Below are 21555 nucleotides of genomic sequence, written 5' to 3' on the forward strand. Positions count from 1 at the left end.
AAGGTGGGGTGTTTGGAGGGGCCAGCAGGAAAGTTGTTTTAGAAGATGCAAGATCTGTTGTGCATGGAGGAACACATTTTCTAAGCCTTGAGTTGTCTTGGAAAATGATCACAACTCTTTCTGGAGGTTTTTTCATGTGTTTTTTAAGAACTTGGATAATTGCCAAGGACAGCAGAGGAAAACACATCTATCCCTTGGGATTTATTGTACTTGATTAACATGCATCTTAACAAACCTTTCTCAAAATGAGCATATTTAATAGCTTCTGTAGAGACCTGCTCAGTGTTTTTGATGCAACTTTAGAAGGTGTATTTGTAAAAGCACACTGCTTCATCATAAGGTTTTGGGTAAGGCAATAAAGGTGGCATTTGTCTGCCACTATGGCAACGGATACTGACATGGAAATGACTGACTTGAAAGTATTATGTTATGATTCATTTCGGGGAAGAACTGAAACTGTTGCTGTTGAATATTGCAAATTATTCATGGCTGTACAATGCAACTGTTTTTGTTTTGGAGCTGTTGCCACAGCAAAGCATTTGGGGAAACACCCTTTTGGCTTAAGAAGGCTGAGGCAGGCTGCATGTAGGAAAGTGACTGCAATATAGCCCCGTGTGCATATTTTTTTTGGTCAGACCCTTCCAAGAACACCATCAGCTGTGTGTTTATTTAAAGTTTCTAGTTCTTACTGTTAAAGATGGCAGAAATGCTGAAAAGAGTGAAGAGGTGTTTTTTGGTTTTTTTTAAAGAGAGACCCAACTGTGGTTACTGTGCATGTAATCAGTCAAACACTTTTCAGAGTTTTTACAATTCTAGATCAGACTATTGTAAAGTACGCACATGCATCCCCCACCCACTAAAACTTGGCATTTGTCCTTTGTTAAACAATATATAAAATAATACGCAGGTTAGCTGCAGTTCTGCAGGTTTTACACACACACACACACACACACACACACAATTTAATGTTTGGGCTGAGTGCTCCTATACCTCACCCCTTCTAGTTTGTATTAAGCCGCCATTCCCTATTGTATCCAAACCAGGGAACCCTGGCTTAATGTCTGTATGTCTATCTTGGCTTATTTTCCTGGTTTGTTAACAGCATGAGGATGGGGAGTATAAGAGAAACTCTATGCATATAACATACATGGTATACCCTCTGCAGTTATTGGTAGCCTATCATGCAAGAAGATCACTGATCTGATCTTGTTCCAAACCACTGAAGACAGCTGAATTCGAAAGGCCCCACATTCTCTTAGGTGACTTGCAGAAATCCTTATTCTGCATCTTTAGAAACCAATAAAAGTAACAACCCGATTCATAGTGTGCAATTGTTGAGAAATGTGCTGCTGAGAATAGGCATCTCAAAATCAGAATGGGTAACCATTTTTTATTATATATAGCCAGCTGATTCAAGGATCTTTATCCCAGAGAGGTGGGATAAAGCAGAGAGAACAGTGACTTGCCCTAGACATTCCATAAATATTGCAGCTGAGTAAAGCTCTTTAACCTGGGTTTTCCCACACCGAAATCTAGCACTCTGACCACCACTCCACACTTGTGTAGCAATGTGTGCGCCTGTTCCTGCTGTTTTTAGTTTGAAACAGCATCTGTTTCTGTTCCTGGAAGCTGGTCAAATTCTTCCAGCATAGCTACATTCTTCTCAAAATGTATAAGGTTGGTCTTGTTGCATTCTGGGGCCCTGTATCTCAGTGGATCAAAGAATGTACTTGTTTGGCTTGCAAACAGGGACAGGACAATCAAGCAAGGAATTTTCACCTCAGACCTTGTGCTGGCTGCCTACAAGTGCTTTGTCTGGCTCTTGCTAGATATATGCGTGTGCAGATATATGTTAATGAGATGTTGTAGTTTCAGTAAAGTACAGTGGTACCTCAGGTTAAGAACTTAATTCGTTCTGGAGGTCCGTTCTTAACCTGAAATTGTTCTTAACCTGAGGTACCACTTTAGTTAATGGGGCCTCCTGCTGCCGCTGCACGATTTCTGTTCTCATCCTGAAGCAAAGTTCTTAACCCGAGGTACTATTTCTGGGTTAGTGGCGTCTGTAACCTGAAGCGTCTGTAACCCGAGGTACCACTGTATTTTGTTTTCTGATGAGTTAAATGAATTTTCTTTAACTGCACTGCAATTACAGTTGTATTTTACCTATGTTAAGTAGCTGGAATTGTTTGTGAACATTGACTTTCAAGTGTCTCTATGTGATGAAGCTTGATCTTCATTCACTCGCTGAAAAGTGATTGAGGTAGTTGAAATTTGGCACAGATACTGTTTTAACTCCCCTTTGCCTCCTATCATCACAGCAACTGGCACAGAGGCACAGGAATGCTGCGATGTGAGTTCCAAATAAGTATTGGATTGGGGAAGAGGACATTTGTAGTGCTGCCCAGGAATAAAAATGAGACCAAAAAATATACATTGGACTTTTATCCAGTCCTCAAGATTGTGTGCAGGTGGGGTATATGAGGAGAATTCCAGCAGCAACCAAACACATGTTTGCAAAATTAAATTTGTATTTCCTGGTATTATAGAATGTATGTAAGAAAAATATATATGAAACAATGTCATTGAGTGAGAGATTAGTGAAAAAGTTCTTCTTGCTTGGTAGGAGACAAATGAAAGGCAAGACAGCAACAAATTGAAAGGATGGGTGACACTATGACTTCAAGGAGCAAGATAGGTAAGGCAGTTCCATTTCTTTATTTTTAAAAAGTACATGTGTAAAGTATCACACCAGAGAGAAAAAGACTGGTGCTGTTTAATTCATGCAGGCATGTCTTCTTAGCCCAGTTTCAAGTCACCAACTATCTGCACAGTTGAGTAGATTCTTTCAGAGGCCATGTTTCTGAATTAAGAATTAAGAAGAGGTTTTCCCCCACCATGTGTGACATCTGATTAAATATTTGTTTCAAATACTTGTTTGTACTATTCATGATAAAATAAAAAGCTTTAATTGCATGGAAGAAAACTCTGATGTTGTATACTTAAGATGTTAAATTTGTTCCTGCTAGGGTGTTACAGTAGCCAGTTTAGGAAATAGTATAGATAGATGTATTAGTACTATGTAAGAGTTGTCTAAAAGCACCTTGCAAAGTTCAAATCTTAATCTGGCTATTTTGCACATTTATAGTAGTTTGGTTTTTTTTAGTGTGCATTTAGAATATATAGTCATACCTTGGAGGTCCATTCGACTTCCAAAATGTTCAAAAACCAGAGCACAGCTTCTGAAGCCGCACAAGCCCTGTTGGATGTCTGAGGTCCAAAAATAGTTTGGAAACTGGAACAGTCACTTCCGGGTTTGCGACGTTTGGTAGCCAAAACATTTTGACTCACAAGGTGTTTGAAAACCAAGGTACGACTGTATTTTTTTTTTTTCCACCTTCAAAGTTCATACTATCTGGTTTGTTTTTACAAATACTTTGAAATCAAAATTGCAATGTAGTTTGGTTCATGTGTAAGTGATCCTTTCATTTGCAATATCTGGGGAAACTTTGAAGCCAAGTTTTTTGTTTTTTTTTATAAAAAGCATGGGAAATGTGTTTTGTTGTAAAGTCTAGATAGAGGGAGGGAATCTCTGGATTTTGGCAAAACAAGAAAGCTTACATTCCTAAGAAATGCTGATAATTTTTTTTTTAAAAAGCCCAACAACTTGCAGTTATCACTGTACTGCATCAGTCATCCCTGAAGGTAAAATCTCTTGCATTCTTTCACCTCTCCCATGTACTTTTGCAAGCACCATCAAATCTCTCCCACATACAGACATCTGTGTTTGTGTGTGTGTCTGTGTGCAAACACAGGCTAAAGTACTAAAAGTGAGCACATGAAGTAACATCAGCTTGACTAACAATGTGGGATATAAGATTTTCCTGCAAGTTTCAATTCATATTTTAACGGTACTGAAATTTGCATTATGAAGGGAGGTATATAAATGTGCTAAATAAATATTTTGTGCATTGTTTTGAATAGCTTCCCAAATATGTATTCTAGTGGCTGACAATCTTTTTTTGTAAAGGTTCTCGCCCGCTTCATTTCAGGGATGTCCAGCTTCCAAGAGACTGCGATCTACTCCCACTATAAAAAAAGTGGCAATGATCTACCCATTGGTTGAGCTTTTTTAGGGGAGCCTTTATCAAAGTTGTTGAGCTTTTTGGGGAGAGGAACACCCACATTTGTTGAGCTTCTACGAGGGAGGCTTCAGCAAAGTTGAGGTTTTTTCTCCCCCCCGCTGATACTCCTGTAGGTCCTGAAACAAGTTTGCCACTTTACAGTTTACTTCCATAGATTATTTATTGACTGTGTGGATGTGGCTAATCTTCTACTATTCCCTCTTATTTTCTTTTTCATGGAAAGAAAATAAGAGGGAATAGTATATTTAAAGCAAGGTTGCTGTTAAGCTATAATGCTACTGTCTCAGCCAGCATGGCAAATCAGGAATTTTGTAGTTAAGCACTATGTTAGCTACTCCTCAGCTAGCCCATGAACTGTAAGTAACCACTCAGAGATCTATATCTGATACGAGATTGCAGAATGTACTCCATGCTTTTGAGGTTCAGAGTGCAAAGAAGCTTATATCATAGCTAGAATTTGCTAATCTTTCTGCCTTCATCAATCAATCTCTTTGTTATGGTCAATGACCAGCATTATTCTTAGAACATAAACTCTAGGGGAGAATATAAATCTTTTTAGCATGGCTAATCTTTTGACCTTTGTCCTGTCCACAGTCCACATAACACACGTTCTGCGTTGGTGATGTAGATGGCAATTCTTATGGAAAGGCAGTGGCACTGAGGCAGGAGAAAGAGGCAGTGCCTGCCCTTTCTGTTTAATCCTGTGCAGACTTGAACTGCATTTTGCGTGGGAAATGTTAAAACTCAGCAAGTACACTTGCCTTGTTTCTCCTTCCTATTTTGATTTGAGAATTAATTTTACACTTCCGTTTAATTTTTGTGACATTGCATTTCAAGAGTTCCTTCCTCTAGCGGCACCGCTAGCAGAGGGACTCAGCAGCGGTGACGGTTTCACCAGCGATATATCGCTGAGTGAAACTGCCCACTCTGCCCTCACATGGCTAGGTGTGGATAGAGCTTGTTCCTCCCTCTGCATCTTTAGACTGCTTGACTGAGGGGAGTTGCACTTGCCGCTCCCTGCAGTGAGCAGTTAAAGGAGCCCTGATGATCTTGCCCTTCACGTGCCAGTGGCGAGAGCACCGGGCTGTCTGGGGGGGGGGGGGAGTTCCCTCCCCACAACTGAGAGGCACAAACAAGCTGTATTGTCCCAGCCCGTGAGCCTGGGTGAGACCGCCTCAGCTCTCGAGGTGAGAGCTGGGGCAGTTTTACCTGATGTCTCGCGGGCAGAGGCCAATGCATCTTGTCTTTTCAGCATTGCGATATATTGCCAAACTGCAGTGTTTAGCTGGTGATACACTGCGATGTTGAAAATCATCGCCCAGCCCTACTGTGCATATTACCTGTGCATACTTACATTATCCCATTTAAGTCAGTGGGGCTTACTTTTCTATAGACATGCACTGAATTGTAGTTCTGGTTTATTTCTTCCCCCATGTTACCATACTAAATGATTTTCTATGAATGTTAGTTATTTGTTGCCTGGCTGAAGTTGCTTTGATATTCTCTCTGACCACACATGAAACAATTTCTACCTTTATGTGTGTGTGTTTACTTGCAGTTTTTTCATTCTTATTAGGAACGTGTGCTGGCACTTTGATTATTTACATCATGTGTTGTTTTTTACTTCTTGACTCTTGCTCTTTCTTACCTCTTCTGCTGACTCTTTTAAGTGCTAATATTTTTAGCAGTAGTTGTTGCACCATTGGTAAGCTACCAACCGTGGTAACTTCCGTTGAGAATGTTTACTTGAGCAGAACCACCTGCTTCAGGTGGGCAAAGCTCAAGAGGCAGAACTCCGCCCACCTCGCCACTTCCACTGCTGCTGGAACGCCCCTTCTTGCTGGCAAGAGGGAGGCATTTCAGCATGCAGCATTGCTGCTAGTCTTCCCTCACCCAAGGTGGAAAAGCTGAGAGGCAACACTTTGAGGAACACCCCAGTGCTTGCCGAGCTCAGTGAGAGCTGGGACATTTCAATGTTGGTGGGAAAGTAGGAGGGGGCAGGAGGCGGTAATTCCTGTTTCGCCTCAAGTGGTGAAATGGGATGGGTCATGCCTGAGAACCACAGTAGTTCTTGGGGACAGCTGTTATATCTGGAGTGTTGCATTGGAGAAGTGTTTCTAAGACCAGCGGTAAGTGTGTATCAGTAGTGGCAAAGGAACATTGAATGGCAGTCAGACTTTGTTACAGGTGTTAACTAGTAGCAGGTAGCAACTGCAACTACAGTTGTAGCATTACAATATGAATTGGTCTATAAGTTCTTATACTGTCAAAAAGATCAGATTGGCACAGTACAATCCCTTGACCTCTGATGTGTCTCTGTTAAGGGAAAGGGAAAGGTAAAAGGACCCCTGACCATTAGGTCCAGTCGCGGATGACTCTGGGGTTGCGGCGCTCATCTCGCTTTATTGACCGAGGGAGCCGGCGTACAGTTTCCAGGTCATGTGGCCAGCATGACTAAGCCACTTCTGGAGAACCAGAGCAGCGCACAGAAACGCCGTTTACCTTCCCGCCGGAGTGGTACCTTTTTATCTACTTGCACTTTGACGTGCTTTCGAACTGCTAGGTTGGCAGGAGCAGGGACCGAGCAACGGGAGCTCACCCTGTTGCGGGGATTCAAACCGCCGACCTTCTGATCGGCAAGTCCTAGGCTCTGTGGTTTAACCCACACCGCCACCCGTGTCCCGTGTTCTGTTAAGGGAACTTGGGTTTAAATGATCAGTTTTAGAAACCTCCTTTTCCCTGTAATTGTTTAATATTTTGACAGAGTAATTTGGTAAAAATAGGATTGCCTTTTCTCAGTTTCCCACCTTAAAATCCACTCTCTGTGATTTTGCACCCTTCTTAAAAGAATTAGCTTTGTTTGTAAAAGCAATCAAAACAAGGGCTTTCTTTACAGTAACTGACTGTTGTGTTTTCAATTTGCAACTTTAGCATCTGCAAATACTTACATAGGTAGGAATTGGAATGAATTTTGGATTGCCCCATTAATATACTTAAGATACTCAAAACTGGAGTTTTGTAACTCAGCTTTAATTATCTAGGTTGCAGATACTTTTCAGGAGCAAAAAAGAAATTAAAAACAATATATTTTAATCCTAAAATTGCCCCACCATTTTTAAGCACTGGAAAACTGAGCTTGCTGAATACCACCACACCCAACATACCATGTAATCTACATTCTCTTGGCACACCCTTCCTCATTCTCTGATCTGTGAAAGCTGCAGTGAAATAAATCTAGCATTTGTGAATGGCGATAGGCTTAAAGTTCTCTCTAACGGTACATAGTTCCTCCCACATAAGTTACAGGCTTCCTCCAGATGAACCGAATTCCCCAGTAAAGTCTTCTCCTCCTCCTCTTTTTCTTAAAAGCTACTGATGTCGCGCTTTGTACACATTGTATGGAGAAATGCAGCTGGAGGGGGGAAAACGTGAGTGTTTTATTTAAGAGCTTTATCTAGGCATGTATGACTTGGTCTGTTGTGGCGTTGCTGCTCTCTGTGTGACTTTCAGTTAAGTTCCGACTATTTTCTTTTTCCTTATGATTTCATGTAATCGTAGCCTCCCCTTATTCTCTGATCACACAGCATGGGGGAGTTCTCACTAAGGCAGGGAAGTGAGCACTCTGAAGCCAGTCTGCCAAAGTGCCTCTTGCACTTGCACATGGCAAAGGCAGTGGTTAAAGAAAACAAGGAACCAAATTTTCTCAGTTGAAATAGGGATAATGATTGCAGTGTTGTATTTCACTGTGTGGATGTGCCGATTGGTTGCTTAGAAATTGTGATAAATTGAAAAGCAAATTAAAACCTACTTAAGACTTAACAATATTGTTCTACACCAGGGGTCAGCAACCTTTTTCAGCCGTGGGCCGGTCCACTGTCCCTCAGACCATGTGGTGGGCTGGACTATATTTTGAAGAGAAAAAAAATGAACAAATTCCTATGACCCACAAATAACCTAGAGATGCCTTTTAAATAAAAGTACACATTCTACTAATGTAAAAACACACTGATTCCTGGACCGTCTGCGGGCTGGATTGAGATGATGATTGGGCCGCATCCGGTCCCCGGGGCTTAGGTTACCTGCCTCTGTTCTCTACCATTGTATGTTTTAGAATATAGAAGTTGCCATCACTGTTTCTCTTTAGGGTGCACTTTCTGTATCATTACAATAGTGGGCAATTTCAAAAGCGAACAGGTTTCAGGGTCCATTGTACTGGCTGTTTAATGGGCACTTTTGTCGGCGTGTTTCTTTCATCCAGGTTTCCGTAACAAAGCTGTCTTCATTATCTGGGTCAGCTGTAATCTCTGTATAAAGGATTCCAGCCAAGGGTGCCCTAATACTTTAGTAGTTAACTTGTTTAGGACTGTGCTGCGTCTTTAATAGTCACTTGGTGACTCACGGCATAATAGGATTATGCCATGGCACAATTGTATTTTTAGCATCTTCAAATGCAGTGTAGGTGTTGGGATCTGAGGAACGGCCAACACCTTAGCAATGGATCACAGTCTGTGAACTTCAGACTAGTGTATGAGGTTCATTGTCTCCATGGTTGACTAAACAATTTAGGTAGTATTAGGAATTCCTGATGGGAATTCTCCACTTACTGCAGCTACATATATTTTGTAAGTGAAATGAACACTAGTGAATGCAGTTTTAGTACTCCAAAGTGCCTTGAGTCTATTACGTTTCTGCATAGTGTCTTGCTGAATTTGAAGATATTGCGGAAAAAATGCTATTCAGCATTGGCTGCTTTATGAGTAACAAGGCAAAATCTCCATCTAGAAACACTAAAAATATCAATAGACGTTGAATGTAACTTTAGGTAAAACCATAGTAAATTTGCTTTCCCCAAACATTGTAGAGATCTTGCTCATCTTTTGAAGAAGGCTTGAGTACTGGACTGGTTGTACATAAGGAGAGATTATGAAGTGAGGTAGTCTTTATAGCTAAACATTAGTAAAATAGTCTTAAAAGATTTAACACTTTTTTCAGACAGGAGTGCATGTACAATATGGATCCCCTGTGATGAGTGGGAACTGTGCTGGTTGAGCTCGATGTATGATGAACCTTTCCTTCTGTATTGCCATGGAAAGGAAGAAATGCATCCTCAAAAAAGTCAAAAGAGGGCACAGAACTATGTAAAATGTGCATGTGCTAATTTACAGGTACACGCACAAATTTAGAAAGAATTACTATACGTAGAAATATTATATACCTTGCCAATAGCAAATAATGAGACTGAACAGGTGACCACTGTGTCTTTCTCGGTCTGATGTCCTGATGTTAGCTGTTAGTGGGAAAATTCAGGGGCTTTGCTCTCCCCTTTGAAAGTTATCTTACTGTTAAACTGGACTTGGACTTCACAGCCCTCCCAACAGAGGACTGTCATCTGTAGTGTAGGACACTTGGTCACTGTGGGGCCAACACATTGGAGGCTCAAGGTGGGGGGGGGGAGCAAAACTATTCAGGTTCACATAAAGTATTATGCTAAAGTCAAAAGAGCCAGGACAAATCTGAAGTCTCCAGTTGTTGTTTTTAAAGAGAGTGGAAATAGGCTGTGCTATGTTCTTAATCTTTAGCATTTCAGATGCCACTCCCAGAAACCCACAGGGCAATGTCTTCAGGATAATTTGTGGGCAGTGATGTAATTAGAAGCAGCCATAGTTGTTGTCTTAGAGAAGCACCACACAGTCTGCCCTTTTGCACCTCCCCCATACTGTCCACATGACTGACATCTGCTCCTGCGCCTATGGCTCATTCTCAGTATCCACAACATATGTGGTGATCTTTTGAAATCACTGCAGTTCCACGTGAGTAGGGAATAAAGATAGTATAACTGGTCGAAGCCGTAATATCTGTTCAGGACCAGCTTCAAGTTACGTAAAAGCACACAATTCAAACAACTCTAAGCTGCAAAACTAAGCTCAAGTCTTGGCCACAACCCAGAGAACAATGTGACTAGCTAGGAGGCACACACTCTCCTCCCGTCAAACAGCAACAGCAGCACTCTCCCTCCCTTCCCCTCTTTCTTTCTTTCTTTCTTTCTTTCTTTGTTTGTTTCTCCCTCCCTCCCTCCCTCCCTCCCTCACCCACCCCAGGTCCATGGTAAGCTGCTTTAGAAATTAAAAAGGAAACTCTCTACTAGGCCAGAACCACTGGTGCTTTCTGGATTGTTGCTCTAGCATGAGTGGAAAGACCTAGCAGCATGTTAGTGCTTTTCAAATTGTGGCTAGAATGGGTATTAGGTGACTTGTCTTAATTCTGGAGAGTGTCTCCTGTTGAAAAACAAAATTAAAGTAGTGTGGCTAACATTTTGCAACCATTTAACACTTGTTTTCTTACACTAGGTAGGAAAATAATCATACCCTGAAGTTGTTGGGAAACTGGCATTGCTAGTTTTTGGGTTTTTTTACTTATACTGTACAAGTGTTAAGATATGATAGCAATATTCAGCCTGTTTTTCTCATGCACGCCAGCCTACAAAGTTATTTTGCTGAGGGCTGCAGTGTGTTGTTAGTGTAGCTCCACCTTCTCTTATCATAAGGGTCCATTCAGCCGCGCTATAATGTTCTGTGATGGAGAATTACTTCCTCTTATATGCGCAGAAACAGCCTCTATTTCTCCCTGTTGATTCATCAGATGTATGAAACAGTTTCTGTTATACTCCCACCATTATTGTATGTTTCAAAACCCCTTAAGCACTGCCACCATGTGATCTATGCTTTACTGTTTACAGACATGTTAAACTATAACCCAGTAGCCAAGCAGCTTTGTAAGCAAATCAAAACAACGAAATGTTCTTTATTTATTACCACCTGCAGGGGTAAAATAAGGGCAATACTGCAGTTAAATTGGTCACTAATGCTTGCTTTTATAACGACACTGTTACAATGACAGTTGCTTTCAAATACAGAAATTGAATTAAGATGGATTTGTAAAACGCAGTTCATAAAAGTGCCAATTATCCATAGTCTCTTTTCCTCAGGCATGCAGCTATCACCACTATCGGGTGCAGATGGCTTCTGCTGGTTTTCCTATCAGCCAGGCTTGCCGGAATTTCTCTCTGTTCAGCTCCAGAAGCTTTCTTGCTATAAACTCTCCCTTCACTGCTCACAGACTTTTCATGGTTTCTCTGCTAATCTTTGGCATAAGCCAGTGAATCAGCTCTTCTGGGGGCAGACTGTACTTCCTGGTTTTCCCTTGCCTCAGTAGCCTCCTGTCCATCCAGAAGCCTTCTGCCTTCTATCCCAGCTTTTTCTTTTTTCTACTCCTTCTGGTCAACACACTCCGAACAGTGGTAGACCCAGTCTGCTTATGTTCCTGCCAGCCCACGCTTCAATCAATCAGATTTGAGTGGCATAGAATTCTCTCTCCTCATAAGACCGCTTTTCCTGTGTGGCGAACGATCAAGAATTTCCGTCCAGCAGGCCAATTAGAAGCGAGGTTTTACAGTTCCTCTAGCTCAGTATAAAAAGAACCCACTTTTCCCAGGCTAGTCTTATGTGACAACCACCAACAGATACTTTGTATTTTGAACTGAACCTTTCATGTAATCCCACATACATTGTGAATTTATATACACTGCGTATATAAAACAAAACCATGTCCCAATATGTTACAAGGTAAAGTAGCCATAGGGACGCAGGTAGTGCTGTGGTTTAAACCACAGACCCTAGGACTTGCTGATCAGAAGGTCGGCGGTTCGAATCCCTGTGATGGGGTGAGCTCCTGTTGCTTGGTCCCTGCTCCTGCCAACCTAGCAGTTCAAAAACACGTCAAAGTGCAAGTAGATAAATAGGCAGGAAGGTAAATGGCGTTTCCGTGCGCTGCTCTGATTCACCAGAAGCGGCTTAGTCATGCTGGCCACATGACCCGGCAGCTGTACGCCGGCTCCCTCGGCCAATAAAGCGAGATGAGCGCCGCAACCCCAGAGTCGGTCACGACTGGACCTAATGGTCAGGGGTCCCTTTACCTTTACCTTTAATGTAGCCATAGATACCATGCATTACAGGCAGGGATACATCATAACCTACAGACAGAACAGTGGTGTAATGGAATGGCTTTAGGCATGTGGGTTTGAGATGAAAGTTTCATATAGGTAAAATTTCCTTGGGAATTTTAAGACAAGACATGGGATTAGGGGAAAAATGCTGGCAAAAGCAGTGTGAATATTTTGTGCTACTTTTGGTTCACCAGTAACTGGACAATTTTGTCAGGTTTTGATATAAGAGAGCTATCTGAATAGGAGTCCCGAAGAAAATGTTGCCTTTTTCTACATACTTGTGCCCTTAAGTAGGCTTCACGTTTGTGGTAGAAGACAACATTCTTCTCTCCTCCTTTTTTTTTGTCCAGTGCATATACACCAGGTAATGCATACGTGCAGTTAAAGATCAATCCAATGTCATTTAGGCTTTTACTGAAAACTCCTTTGTTTGGTTTGTTATTTTGTGTTTGCCCTTGCAATGCAATTCCAGGCATTAAATGCATAAGAGCCAAGCGGGTTGAGTAGAAAAATGGGTAGTTTTAGGTCTCAGTTCAAATTCTCATTCAGCCTTGACTTAAATAGATAGTAAATCAATAGCAGTCAGTCTCTCTTCTTCAACTCTGGCTCACTTGGTTCTTGGGGTAAATATTTTAAAACACTCTCCTTCTCGGAAGGGTATTTAAAATGACAAATGTCAGACACTGATATGGATACTTATGGTGAAGAAAATTTCCAGTTAGTATTTTAAAATTACTTGCATTGCATTTTAAAACGGCAGAGGCTGGAAAGTTTGCTGATTGGGTTGTAAAGAAGTAGGAAGTTTGTTTTGCTTGCCATGGTTTTTCTGAATCACCTCTTTAGTTTAGGTTGACAGTTTAGTGTTATTACAGTGACTCACTCTTTTGTATCGCAAACTCCTTTAGCTTCACAATAAACTGTCAAGGAAATTGGTAATGTTATAGTTGGCATCCGTCTGTCTCAAGATACAACTGAGTGCGTCTCTGGGGGTGAAGTCAAACTGCTGCGTTAGCTGCAACAAAGCGACCTCTCCGGGGTGCAAGCCTGGGTGGTGTGTATGGAAGTCCTAGGCTGTCAGATGACAATACCCCCAGCCTCACTGATGTGGTCGAAAGCAAAGCAGAGCAATATGTTTGGTACCAGCCCGGAAGAAGGTGTACAAGGCACCACCAAACTGTCTTAGGGAGTCCACTCCAGATTTGTGTAGGGTTTACTCCAGGGGTCAGCAAACTTTTTCAGCAGGGGGCCAGTCCACTGTCCCTCAGATCTTGTGGGGGCCCGGACTATATTTTGAAAAAAATAATAATGAACAAATTCCTATGCCCCACAAATAACCCAGAGATGCCTTTTAAATAAAAGCACACATTGTACTCATGTAAAAACACACTGATTCCAGGACTATCCGCGGGCCGGATTTAGAAGGCGATTGGGCTGGATGCGGCCCCCAGGCCTTAGTTTGCCTACCCATGGTTTACCCCTTAGGTTTTTCTTCTCCTGAAGATATCCCACAAGGCAGCATAGATTTAGGATCAGAGATTTCTTTTTCTTAGATGGAAAAGGTTGAGCCTCATCTGCCCCTTACTTCCCTCTACAGCAGGCTTCCTCAACCTCGGCCCTCCAGATGTTTTGAGACTACAGTTCCCATCATCCCTGACTTCTGCTCCTGCTAACTAGGGAGTTGTAAGCCAAAAACATCTGGAGGGCCGAGGTTGAGGAAGCCTGCTCTACAGCATGTGAAGAAACTGCCTTCTTGACTGTTGGACCCACTATTGGTCTTGTCCGCTCCATCCGACAGGGTCTATCTTTGCATACAGGGCATGTCCCTAACTCACAGAGGGTTTGAGACCCATTGGCTACCCTCACCTGGTTTAACCAGCTAGTTGAAGCCGATCCCAGGGTATGGCCACTGTCGCATGCTGACAGCTTCTAGGATCCACAGGTGAGAGCTGAGTGCAGGATATAGCAAAAATGGCAAATAACTTGCAACTGTTTCTTATGTCTCCTCTTAAGGCAAAGTGATGTGGCTGAGTGAAGAAAACTTCACTAACTGCATTGCTGCACAGCAGTGAAATGCTTCATCTTGCCCTGTTTATCTTTTGCAGTGAGTTCAGCAAAAGTGAGGGAACAGAATTTCAGCAATCCATAATATGCTTCAAGGTGGCAAAGCACAAAATAAATGTATGCTTCTGAGTCCCTGCAGATTTATTCTGATGGCCAGATGCTCTGCGTTTTAATTTGAAAGTAAATCCCACTAAAATCAACAAGGCTTAATCTGAAGTAATTGTACATAGGTTTGCACTATGCAGCCCAATGCTGTGCAGGCTACTTCGTAATGAATTGCTTCAAGGTTCAACATAAAAGTACACAGAACTGCAGCCGTAGTATATTTTTTATAAACTGCACTTCAAAAGCAATTTCCCAAAGTCCTCAAAGTGCTTGACGTATAACATCTCAGTAATTCTTATAACAGCATTGGCTTGTTATCTCCAAGTTGTAATGGGTAGCAAAAGATGAAGCTGATGCTACCAAAGGGTTTGCAAACGAATTCTGATGGATAGCTGCCATTCTGCGGCCTACTTCAATAAGATTCCTTTTGCCTGTCTGTGAAAGTGAACCTTTAAGTTATGGTGAAGAAATTAAGCTGTTTCCCTACCACCTGATGCATAAATATGGCATCTCAACCTTTGGATGCCTTCCTGTTTTTCCAGAGTTCTGTGGCTCTCATGAGACAGGAAAAAATTCTATAATTGCATCTAACATCGCTCCTTCTCTTCCCTGGTCTTTCATTTTCCTGTAGCAAAGCTCTTAGGATTCCACCTCACAATTCAAAATTGGGTGACTCTCCATCTCTAGTCTTATCTCTGCTACAGTAACTAAGCATATAGACCAGGCAACACTTTGGGGTGTTAGTTTTATAGTGGCATTTCAAGTTGCAGCGACATTTTTTTGCTTCGGAATCATTTTGTTTTGTCACGTTACTACCTTTAAACCTTTTTTATATGAATAAATATCACACTTGCAACAACAGTGTGGTTATTGTTGGCTCCGTGGAGCAGGCACACTAATATCAGGTTCTTATTGGTCTTTGCCATATCTCTTGTAGTAAGCACCACGTTCAAAGCCAATGGTGTTCTGTGTGCGCACAATTGTCGCCAGTAAAGTTCCCAGCAGTAATATTGCTAATTTCCCAAATTTAGCTTTTCTGTGAGTACCTATTTAAGACCTTGGAAACAACTGGATCCAGGTTGCTGACAGAAAGAAGCTTTTAACTGAATGGAAAACATAAAAACAGCTGCTTGCATCATATTCTAGTGTACAGTACACCACAAAATCTAGTCTCTCTACCCCACTTTTGATAACCAATTTCACAACCGATTCTCTTAATCACTAGATTACATTGTAGTGTACTAGTTCTCTTTGAAAAGTCACACATTAGTTTGGCTGTCATTTATGAAGCAATTAATAGGAACTGTTATAGGGAAAGATCAGAGCAAACTTTGTGTCTCTTCCAGCACCTGTCTTTGTCTCCTAGGGTTCCTGAAAGTGACCATTTACAGACCAGTTGTTTTGAAAGTAGTCTACAAAGAAATAACACTCTGGCACATTTTTTTTTAAATGAATAAAGTTTCCACTGATTGTGTTCACAGTAAGCATACACTTTTGCCCTTTTGTCTTTTTAATGCTCTGTAGCCTTACTCACAGAAATAACAGGCTGTCAGCACATTATTGGCTCAGCCTGGGATAGTTTGAACATTGGTAAAGCCTATTGCAGAATTAATTTGAGTTTTGTTTGAGCTAGCAGATAGATTACAGCATGGTTTATGCATGTCAGATTCTTTTTATTTTACCATGGACAGATTATGCCTAAAAAATGCTTCATTGAAATAAATTTTGGGGAAGAGATGTGACATAGGCCACTACAATTTTGGATACATCAGTTTGGCAACTCTGTTGGGCTATATATACAAAAATGTCTGAAATGCACAAGCATGGAAACAAGCATAAGAAAATAAGCTAACCATTTTTAGAACTAGTGCTCACCAATTGCATGAGATGCGGTAGAACCAGAAATGCAGGAAGAATAAGAAATGAAACATTTTTGTAAACTACAGCCTATTTATTGCCTATGTAGTCAAGTGCTACACTGCTACCAATGATGCAAATTCTGGAGAGGAGAACTTGTAACAGGAGCAATACTTTAAGTTTAACAGAATGCAATGAAGAAATTATTTTAGCTCCTTACTGATATAAAAGGACCCAGAACCCTAATAAATAGTTAATTGGAAAACCTGCAAGTGACAAAACAAAACAGCAATAATGAAATGAATAATTCCTACATATGTATTACATCAAAGGAATGAATCGGTTTAGTCACTGATCATTCTTTATTCTTGCCTCTATTCCCCTCCTCCACTGCTTTTTATTTCTTTCATTATCTAGATTGTAAGCCCCTTGGGCCAGGGAGTTGTCCTCTAATTCTTTGTAAAGCCAACACACTGCCCTCCAGATGTTGTTGGACTATAACTGCTCATCATCCCTAATTACAAGCCATGCTGGCTGAGGCTGATGGGGGTTGGAGTCCAAAACCATTGGAGGGCACCATATTGGCTACCATTGCTGTACATATGGATGACAGTATGTAACTATATGATTTTTTACTTCTTAAAGCAGAATCTGTCATCAGAATCATGATACCAAATTACATTGGGCCATTTTGGCTAGTTAATCAGACCGTACATTAGCAAGCACAATTTTTCAATGAAAACTTCTGTCTTCTTTATATATTTCCTTGGTTAAACATGTTTACTTTATTTACTTGAATCTACATGAACTTCCAAACAATAGATTGAGTAACAGTGTGTCCTGAGTCCCTACTACAGTGGTACCTCGGGTTAAGAACTTAATTCGTTCCGGAGGTCCGTTCTTAACCTGAAACGGTTCTTAATCTGGAGTACCACTTTAGCTAATGGGGCCTTCCGCTGCCACCGCACAGCCGTGCGATTTTTGTTCTCATCCTGAAGCAAAGTTCTTAACCCGAGGTACTAATTTTGGGTTAGCGGAGTCTGTAACCTGAAGCGTCTGTAACCTGAAGCATCTGTAACCCGAGGTACCACTGTACTGTGTTTATATGGGAACAGGTTCAGTATTGCTGCACCCATTTTTTTCACCCACTCCATTTTTTTCACCCACTCAGTTTCCAAACACATGCTCCCATCTTATGTCTTACTGTTCAACCCAACCTTTCACCTACTTGGATTGCACAGACAATTAATAGGCAGACATCTCTGCTGAATTCTTGAAAAATATTAAACTGTTCCTCTGCCAGCAAGTTAGCCTTGTGCAATCCCTTGTCTCTTGGTATCTCCACTGAAGTTAATACTTTGCTTTATCCAAGATTATTTACCCAGATGTCATTTTTCAGCTAGCATGCTGTTCTAAAGGGAGAAGTAACCAGCATAAGGCTAAACAAATCCCAAAGAAACAGATTTCATTTTGAACTGCCGTAGTCCAAACGACCCCACTATAAAAGACTTGGATTTGCACACACAGGGGTGTTCCAACCCCAAGAATTAGCTTCTTATTCTGCCAAAGAACCTTTTGAAAACCAGAGTTTCTGGAGTCTTTTTTCCCTTGCAATGTGGTTGTGGGGGCTGCCTTGGGGGACTTGATATTTAAAAGTCTCACTATTCACAAAGCTGACTATATTGCCTTATGCATGGGGGTTAGGGAGAGAGAAGGGTTATATGTGTCTCTGTGGGTGGATGTGAAATTCCCTTTTTCCGCAACAGTAGGCTGTCTGAGGTTCTTCATGCACTGCCCACATGCTTCCAGGCTTCTCCCCCCCCCCCCACCTCCAACAGTAGGGCTAGGGACCCGTTTTCATCATGTGTTTTGTTCTCTTCATTGACTTTCAGAAGGGAATGTGACTTGCACTTTCAGCCTAAGAACCTCTACTTGAAAGTGCCCTTTAATTCTCTGTGTAAAGGTAAAGTGACCCCTGACTGTTAGGTCCAGTCGCGGACGACTCTGGGGTTGCGACGCTCATCTTGCTTTATTGGCCGAGGGAGTCAGTGTACAGCTTCCGGGTCATGTGGCCAGCATGACTAAGCTGCTTCTGGCGAACCAGAGCAGTGCATGGAAACGCCGTTTACTTTCCCGCCGGATCGGTACCTATTTATCTACTTGCACTTTGATGTGCTTTTGAAACCCCCATCGTGGGGTTTCGAACCGCCGACCTTCTGATCAGAAAGGCCTAGACTCTGTGGTTTAGACCACAGCGCCACTCGCGTCCCAATTCTCTGTGTAATTCACTTTAAAGGAAAGCTATGCTTAAGAATTGCGGCCCAAGGTATTGTTTTCTGATTCTCCCAACAGGTTGCCTGTTGGTACTTATGTGATCTCAAACCATCTTCTCAATAGAGTGATTTTCCCACCCACACCCCGACACTTGCCAGAAGAAATTGATCCGAATGACAATTTCATCATCTCTTTTAATTTTAAGGCATCGCAGGTGGAATCCCTTAACCTCCTGTGGTCCATTGAGATTGCACCAGTGAATAAACCCTTCCCACTTAGGGCAAATTGCTTCGTCTTGGGTCATGCAGTATATTTTTGCCTTTTGTCACATACAGTCACAGTCACAGCCACAACCATACCCCCCCCCCCCATGCTTTGCTATATGGCCATCCTCTGTCCCCTATCTTGCTGCTCTCTGGTGCAGAATGAGATGCTGTCCTGTTGCCAGTGTCAAAGTAAGATTCAGCTGCCTGTCTGGTTGGCTTCTGATCATTGAAGGGATGGGGCTCCAGTTACCTTATTCTCTACTTCCGCCAGCAAGTTCATGCCATCCGTGATTCAAAGTGTTTGGAATGACACAGACACACATTGGCCATGATTATTTGCTGGCACAAAGTAAAGAGAAGCTATAAATTGTGGAATGAGTCCCCTCTCCCCCAAATCATTATATGTTTTTATCCAGGCCTTTGGTTGAGTACGGGTTATCCCTCCTGCTGAATTGATGTTCTGTGCCAGTTTGTTAATTTCACAGTTTTTATTTTATGGGTTTACTACAATTGTAGCTTATTTTAGTTTTTTAGCTGCTTTAATTTTGTGGGGGGGGGGTTGTAATCTTCCCTGGGACCATTGGTGAAGGGCAGGTTGTGAGTACAAATAATAAATAAATGAAATGCATCTGATTCTATTAAAGCAGATATTGCCTGAATATCATGTCTTTTGCAGCAGTAAGAAAAATGAATGTTCTAACTGCATTTCTCTCTTTCTCTCCCTTAACTGTAGAAAGGCAAATGCAAAATGAAGTGAACATTCCTTTTACATGCCACATGTCAATATCTGTACCAGGCGATTTGAAGCTGTTGTGCATCGACCTGCAAAACTGGTTTCTACTGATCTTTAGACAGGATGAGCAAGTCAAAGAAGGACTTCCTGTTAAGCAAAAATAGTGACAACTGTCCTGTTTAAACGTGATTTTTAAGACTGCAGGCAAGTGTTTGGACGAAATGAAAGAAATCGCACTCTGGTCATGCGAGGAAGTGGTCGATTGGTTGTCAGATGTTGTACCAGAATACTGTGAGCCATTGAAGAATTTCACTGGGCAGGACTTGGTGAACCTAACGAAGGAGGATTTCAAGAAGCCCCCTTTGTCGCGTGTGTCTTCGGACAATGGCCAACGTCTGCTGGACATGATAGAGACTTTGAAAATGGAGCACCATATTGAGGTACACAAGAACGGGCATGCCAACGGCCACTTGGTCATCAGTACGGAGGCCCTCACCAATGAAAATGGTTTCAGCAGCAAAAGCAAACCAAACGGGATGCCAAATGGGTACAGGAAGGATATGATACAAATCCACATGCCAGAACCAGAACGTTCTCAGTATCCCATGGAATGGGGGAAGACATTTTTGGCTTTCTTTTATGCACTTTGCTGTCTAGTCCTTACAACAGTGACAATCTCAGTTGTCCATGAACGAGTGCCTCCCAAGGAGGTGGATCCGCCCCTACCAGACGCTTTTTTTGATCACTTTAGTCGAGTTCAGTGGGCCTTTTCTATCTGTGAAATTAATGGTTTGATCCTTGTAGGACTCTGGGCAGTTCAGTGGCTGCTCTTAAAATACAAGTAAGTACATGCATATTTTGATAATATTTAATTCAGTCCCAGATACTAATATTATTTTATTTTTTATACTTTGCTGATTTATTTTTTTCAAGCTGACTCTGCTTCTTTAATAATGAGCCTGGCTTGTAAAATGTGGTGGAGAGATGTGTTAAATACAGTCGGAGGCAAGAACAGTAATTTTATGAAATCTGTATGTTAAACAGATATATAAGGATTTTTTTATACTAAGATGTTAACTTGGCTTGTAAGTAATTATTTAGAAAGAAGTTTCCCACCAGCCCCAATACTGCTCACTTGCATTGGTAATTTACCCCTCCTTCTCCTTGCAGGATGACGATGCTTCTCCATACTAGTTATGTTGCTCTCCTCTAGTATCAAAGGACCATTTTATTCATTTTGTTTTCCTTCCTTCCATGCAATTCAAGGCAGTTTGCATGGGAGTCCCTGGCAGTGTCCCATCCAGTTAATATATGGAGCTGCTTAGCTTCAGCCAGGCTGCTGCATGATGTGCCTTCAGAGCCATGTCCATAGGAGGGGAAAGCACTTGGGCTGCTCATGCAGCTAAGATCACTGGTGCCTGATCTGCTGAAGCCCTTAAAGCAGACATGGCACATCTATGACCCATGGGCCAGATCAGGCCCATGAAAGAGCCTAGAGCAGTCAGCCTTTCCTCTGCCAAAATTGGGCACCTCACCTTACTTTGGAAAAGTACCTCTTCTCTCTCTGGCATAGCACCATTAAAAAGAAAGCTGTAGAGGTTTAGGTAACGAGGGAGGGAGTTTTCCTTCTGGGGGTTGGGGGGGCATCAGAATGTGTGGGGTGTATGTATGTCAGCACATGTGCATGTGTGAATGTGCATTGGCCCCTTCAGCAATTCCTGTTGCTGGCATGCCGCTGTCAGAGGGTTGGCCAACACTCAGTGCTGCCACCTGGCTGAAAAAGACGGCCACTCTTGCTTTTAAAGGGCGTGAGGAAGAGGGCCCTTTATAGTAGTATTGCAGCATGGTTTCCCCCTAGAATGCTGCCTGCACAAATGCAATCTCAAGCCTCAAGTTCATTTTTTGTTCATTTGTTTAGTTTTGAAAATGTGTTGATGTTTTATGAGGGAAAGATTCCATTGTATTTCAAAAATAGCATGTGCACAAAGATAGCTCCGTGCATCTAATAAAGCTTTTTGCATAGCAGCTCCTGCCTCATGGCATGGCATTTTTTAAACTGGGGAGGCAGGAGGGGGATTTGCAAAAGCAGTATGAGATATGGCCTCGGTTATGAAG

General features: G+C 41.9%; 1 protein-coding gene across 10 annotated transcripts in view; it reads left to right on the forward strand.

Moving 5' to 3' along the window:
* The window catches only part of SGMS1 (sphingomyelin synthase 1), a 64950-nt gene that overhangs the window by 33920 nt on the left and 9475 nt on the right, over positions 1-21555 (forward strand). For 6 of the 10 annotated variants that reach the window (XM_081004582.1, XM_081004580.1, XM_081004586.1 and 3 more), the window contains 2 exons: positions 2624-2695; positions 19441-20281. In XM_081004582.1, the coding sequence (XP_080860708.1) occupies positions 19662-20281 (620 nt within the window). In that variant the 5' untranslated portion in view covers positions 2624-2695; positions 19441-19661. The remainder of the gene's footprint in view (positions 1-2623; positions 2696-19440; positions 20282-21555) is intronic. The other 4 variants (XM_081004588.1, XM_081004587.1, XM_081004589.1 and 1 more) reach the window with 1 other exon arrangement.

The sequence above is a fragment of the Podarcis pityusensis genome, assembly GCF_964106645.2.
Source record: "Podarcis pityusensis genome assembly, chromosome: 5".
In the NCBI taxonomy this organism is placed as follows: domain Eukaryota; kingdom Metazoa; phylum Chordata; class Lepidosauria; order Squamata; family Lacertidae; genus Podarcis; species Podarcis pityusensis.